This window comes from Mus pahari, chromosome 9 (assembly GCF_900095145.1).
Source record: "Mus pahari chromosome 9, PAHARI_EIJ_v1.1, whole genome shotgun sequence".
In the NCBI taxonomy this organism is placed as follows: domain Eukaryota; kingdom Metazoa; phylum Chordata; class Mammalia; order Rodentia; family Muridae; genus Mus; species Mus pahari.
This window is the reverse complement of record NC_034598.1, coordinates 9805095-9810864: the sequence shown is the minus strand read 5'-3', so window position 1 is coordinate 9810864 and position 5770 is coordinate 9805095. Positions and strand designations below refer to the sequence as shown.

Genomic DNA, 5770 nt, shown 5'->3' with positions numbered 1-5770 from the left:
TTAGCCGAGGCCAACATGATTCTGCTCTCTGGAACCAGCGTACTCAAGTGAATTTGGTACTTGTGGTGCGTGAGAAACGACAATGGGAAATGGCTGCTGTTTGNCTTTTTAAATCAGATTTATTCGGTGGTGGCTGGACTTGGGGGTGGGTTCCAATCCACCATTGCCTGGCACATGTTAATTCCTAATAAAGGTCAAATACAATGTCAGACCTAAAGCCACAGAAGGAGGGTGTAAAACGTTCAACTCCAAAGAGAACAGTCATAGTTCAACAACATGGAACTTTANCTAGAGCTTAGCATATTAAATTAGTAACGAAACAACACATTGGGAATTTAAAGCAACACCTGGTAGTTCCTTCCAACATATACATAAATAGCATCAGAGAAGCTTTCGAATATCACCTAACTGCGCTATGGCTTTCTAGGTCAAATGAACCAATGACAAAATGGGTCTCCATTCTGAACCCTGTCCTTATCTCTACATCAAANCTATGCCCAATTTCAAGTGAGAGTTTTAAGTGTCCACATTTCTTAAGCCACATTGAAGGAAATCGCGTCAATTCTGGATGCTGTCTTCATCTTGGAACGTAAAACTCCAGCAGATTCAATACCGGCATCTCTCTTCTCTNAAACCCTTCACTCATCCTTTAATCCCGTCGAATTTTGAATTCTCAGTGTTTTCCGTTGAGGTACAGTAACAGCCAATTCAGTGGGCCTGTTTCTTCCTGATCACATTGGACTTGTGGTTGCCATTTGGGGTGGGTCTAGAAGATGGGGAAGTAGAGACGTTTCCTGGCCTGAGTCTCTAACAGTAGAGATGTAGAAGAGAGAGAGAGAGGGCCAGGAGGCCAGCTGTGGACTGCAGGGAGCTGCCACCCGCTCTGGTGGTAGCGTTACTTGGATTTGGGGAAGCAGAAATATTCTGGTTACCGGAAAACGGAGCAACAGATGTTTGGTTGCAGTAAATCTAAAATACATAAGGAAAAAGAAATCACAGATAAATTTCAGAACCACCCACAGCCATCTCCATTTGCACTCTGTAATAACATTCAAGCAGATAAGTTTCTGTCGCTGCAGTAGAAGCCAAACACAGGGTCTTAGGGACACTAAGTATTCACGCTCCACCCCTGAACTACACTCTCCAGTCCCTGAGCCACCCTAAGACCACTTTTTTCCACTTTGTTCTCTTAGCCACATTGTAAATTCTCAATTCCTGAAATCATTCTTGCTTGAAATCTCACACCTCCACTGATACCTAAAGAATGCAAATAGTAACAGCAAAAGTTCTTAAAGCCCTATGTGGTGATTCACCATCTCAGCACTTGGAAAGCAGAGGCAAAGAGACAGAAGTTCCAGACCAGCCTTGGCTACATGAGACTGTCTGTCTCAAAACCAGAGTTCTCCAGACCACATAACTGCCAAGAACATAAAAGTTTCTAGTTCTGCAGTGTAATAAAGTATCTCTTTAACCTAGTTTCAGATGCTATATGGATTGGCTAACATTGCAGGCTAGGTTTCCTATTTCCCTAGACAAGGTGATATTTTAAAGTTGCTTAAAATTTTTGAAACTGTAACTGAGCCAGGTCAGTGGTTCTGATCTGTAATCCTAGCACCAGAGAATGAAACCTGAGAGATCTAGGCCTTAAGGCCAGCCTGGGTTTTATGCCTAGACTCTTGTCTCAAGAAAATAAAACCTGGGCTAGAGAGATGGCTCAGAGGTTAAGAGCACTGACTGCTCTTCTTCTGAGTTCAAATCCCAGAAACCACGTGGTGGCTTACAACCATCTGTAATGAGATTTGGCCAAGAATTGTGGCATACACCTTTAATCCTGTGGCATACACCTTTAATCCTGGCACTCAGGAGGAGGCAGAGGCAGGCGGGTCTCTCTAAATTCTGGCTTACAAAAAAATAAATAAATAAACAAACAAACAACAGCCCAGTCAGCAGTCCATAGTGGGGCTTATCTCAAAACCAACCAAAACAGGGGGAGGCATAGGGGACATATGTCTGCACACACTTGTGTCGTGATTGAGATCTATGAGTTTGTTGGGTCACACAGTCCAGCCTGGTGTGCTGAGTCTCCGACTTCACACAGCCTGGAAAACATTGCTTTAAGGAAATATCTTAACGTTTAAAACTGAAAAGCACATTGGGTATCCTATCTGCTCGTTTGAAATCTCGAAATTATAACCCTTCCCAAAACCCGGAAAAAAAAATTATCTCAAATTGAAAACTGGGAGCGGACCCCCTAGGGATGTCGCTCAGGGGCAGAACATTTGCTAAAATGTACAGGATCAGGCTCAACTGTCAGCCAGAGGTTAGCGACAACCGTGATTAATTTAATCTGCATTTCAAAAAAATACTGGAGAGTTCTTGCTCGGTGGTGGGTTTTCAGTTAAAACATCCTCCCTTCACATAAGGCAGGGTTTTGGAGTTAAATTTCACCAGCCCATTGCCTGGTGACTGACTAGACGCTGTGACCGAAACCAAGGCTTTCCCTGTGTCCCAGCAACCTAGTGGCACAGGCACCGCTGCTTTTGCAAGCCGTGAAATGCACAGTCCGGCGAGGCACGTGATACTCTCCTTTGTCATGGAACAAAGGCGGATCCGAGTTTTTAGCCCTCACTGAAAGGAGGGTTTGCCAGGGCTTGCTAGAGCTTCCGATTACAAGCAAGAGGGAGGGCGACGTGGCACCAAGTAAAGAATCTAGCCACACGCACTTTCGGTGGCCCCTTGATAAGCCCTCCCACATCAGCACCTTTTGTTCTACAGGCGTAAGGCCATTAACCAAATATTGACTATAGAAATGTGCAAATTGTGTCCAAAGCAGACTAGCCACACCTGATCCAGTCAATTATACTTACTGGGTGCCTACTGTGTGTACGAGAGAACCAGTCCTATCGGGAAGTGGCAATCACACAAAAACATTAATATGCTAAGTTGTTTAAAACAGGGAGTGTCTCAGGGGTACCGGAAAGTAACCGTTCTTCATTTATACAAAGAGCTTTTTAGTACAGCAGGTGATAAAAAAAAAAAAAAACTAAATAATCATAATCATAAAGAAAAGGGAGCCCAATACTCAGTCTGAGTCTAGAGGTCCTCTCTAACACCATCAACAAATTTTTACATGTTAATTATTAAATTGGCATTAAACAGTTTTTCTTCACCAAGCTCCCTTGATTTGCTTAACCAACACACCTCCCTCTCAGCATTTCTATGAGGGAGGGGGCTGGGGAGAGGGGAATCTGAGTGAGACCAACCAGTTTCACGATGCCGAGCCCCTCCTAGATGGGGGATCGGGTGAACTGAGAAAGGCCCAGGGGCACCGGCAACCCACAGGGAGAAGACAATGGGGTATAGTTACCCAGCCTGAGATGGGGAAGACGCTTCAAGCGCTCTTGGGTTGCTCTCCCAGGTGAGCCCGAACCCTGGATCTCTAGGGACCAAAAATCCGGCGCTCCCAACTTTTCAGGGGCAAAAAGCCCTAGGGACATCCCTAAGAGAACCAACGGCTGTGAAAAGCTACGGTAGGCTTCTCTGAGTCCCGTCCCAGCCTCCCAGGCTCAGCTCCAGGTCTCATTCTGGGCGCGGCGCCTTCACCCAAACGCAGCTAGAGCAGCGCCACCCATGGTGTTGCGGGGGCAAGATCTGTACCCAGGACAAATCTAAGAGAGGAAGCGGCTGTGGACTAGGACAAAGCCTGACGGAGAATCGGGACACTAAAGTCCTGCCCTCTGTCTCTATAATGCCAGTAGGTCTAGGCTGGGATGGGGCTCCTAAGGTGACCAGGGATGGAGGTGTGGGGTCACACCGCGGGGGTTTGTGCCGTCGGGAGGTCCCTAGCTAAGCTTCAAGACTGAGGACTCCGGTGGGAGATAGAGCCACAACCAGGACTTCCTGGGCGATCTCCAAACCAGTAGGACGGTGGAGGATGGGCGTGTGCCACGTTTCCCCGAAGGGGACCGTTCCCTCTTTGTGTGGTTCGCAGGGAGCGCGAAGACCCTCCGTGAGAAGGGAGGGGGCGCTCTCTCGAGGGAATACACACCACGAGTTCCCCAAGTCAGTTACACAAAATTCTCTCCCTACTCCAGTGCCTGGCCGGAGGTAGGGACTTTACCCCTCCTACGCGCGCGCAAACGCGCGCGCGAACACACACACACACACACACGCGCGCGCGCCCCAGGACGAGTCCCCAGTGCCACATCTAGAGCAGGGTCTCACCTGCGAGGGTAGGAGTAGTGCCAGAAGCAGCAACCCCAGCCCTAGCCTGGCCACCATCGCTCTGCCCATGTCCGCTCCGTCGGCGCGCGGCGCGACTCTCCGGATGTTCGCTGCGTGGAGATCTGCTAGGCTTGCGCGGGCGCAGGCAAGGTGGGGAGCGCGGCCAGCCGGCGGGACCTTATATACCGGGACAGCCACAATAGCCGTGACGTGAGGCGCCCGCCCACCCGTGCTCTCCTCCTCCCCCGCCGCCTCCCCGCCCCCCCCACCCCCACCCTCCAGTGCGGCTCTCGCGGCCCCTCCCCCGCCGCCTGCACCGGCCCGGGGTGACTTGGGATGGCCCGGGGCGGCCAGCGCGGCAGGTGGGCGGGCGCCCCGGGCTCTGGCTCAGCTAGGGTTTCCCAGGGCGGGCCGCGTGCACAGGCGCGGGCGACTCCCACACGGGACCCGGGGCAAGCACAGGAACCACACACGCCGCCCGGCCCAAGTTTCCTTTGTTTCCCCGGCCCTGCCATCTTACCCCCCAACACGAAAAGTCGAAGCCGCGGGCGCCGCGCAGACTGCGCGGAGCTCAGGGCTGGATTTTGTCAAGTGCCCTCTGCAAGGGGGAACTGGACAGGCTTGGCAGGTCCCTGGGCCGTGGTGCACTGGGTTGGCGAGGAGGAGACCGGGCGTCGCCACGCACTGTCCCGTGGCGGCTGCACCGCAGGGATCGCTAGGATCCCGGGCCCAAGCCGTGAGTATGCTCGGCTGGGCGGCCACCCCTGGCTGCTTGCTTTGTGTTTTGAGCTCCTCTAGTGCTGCGTCAAGCATCGCGCACCCGAGCATACCCCGGAGCATCCAACCGGACCTAGGCAACAGCCAGCTGCGCACGGCCATGGGGCGGGACACTGCGAGGGACTGGGTTTCGGTCCCAGTATTCTCTTCGTTTCTGGGGACGTGCTTGTTCTGCCTCTGTGGCACAGTACTTGCTCAGCGTTCGAACGCTTTCCTATTCAAGCCAGTTCCCCCCATTGCTGCCTTTCAGTAATTTGACAAACGGATTCAGAAAGGTTAGTCATCCGTCTGTACATTTTAGTGGAATCTTTCTTTCGACCTTCTTTTGTGAAAACTTCAAGGCAAACTTTAAAACAATTTAGTGGTAGAATATTTTTAATTTTTAATCACAGGGTTTAGGACCTTCCTATTTAAAGTTTAGCCCACGTGTTTTACAGACCTTACAGCAAAACAAAGCAAACCTAGCAACGGTGGAAATTTGTTTACATTTCAATTTTTGCCGAAAGGCCTCGTAAAAACAAAGTTTTATGGCAGCAAGCTGACAATGGACTCCACAGTCGTTGGTTTGTGGCTGCTTTCGCCTGAGCCTTACCGGGTCAGCCACGGCCGCTCAGTAACTTTCCACGTGTGAGGTGTGCTTGGGCGCACAGGAATTTTTGTATAGCGCCAGTGAACTTTCCTGTTTAACAGTTAGCACACTGTATAGAAAGGTCGTTCTGTGCCCAGCAACGGCGGCGCTCCTCGCCGCCCAGGGTGGCGCAAGGACTGA

The 5770-nt window shown here is 50.9% G+C and overlaps 1 protein-coding gene across 1 annotated transcript; it reads right to left on the bottom strand.

Moving 5' to 3' along the window:
- Window positions 1-4383, bottom strand: Cd24 (CD24 molecule). The gene is made up of 2 exons (XM_021205571.2): window positions 4225-4383; window positions 1-969 (listed from the first exon to the last, which is right to left on the bottom strand). The coding sequence occupies exons 1-2, from the start codon at window positions 4291-4293 to the stop codon at window positions 808-810; spliced, it is 231 nt and encodes a 76-aa protein (XP_021061230.1). The 5' UTR covers window positions 4294-4383; the 3' UTR covers window positions 1-807.
- Between the last annotated feature and the right edge of the window lie 1387 nt (window positions 4384-5770).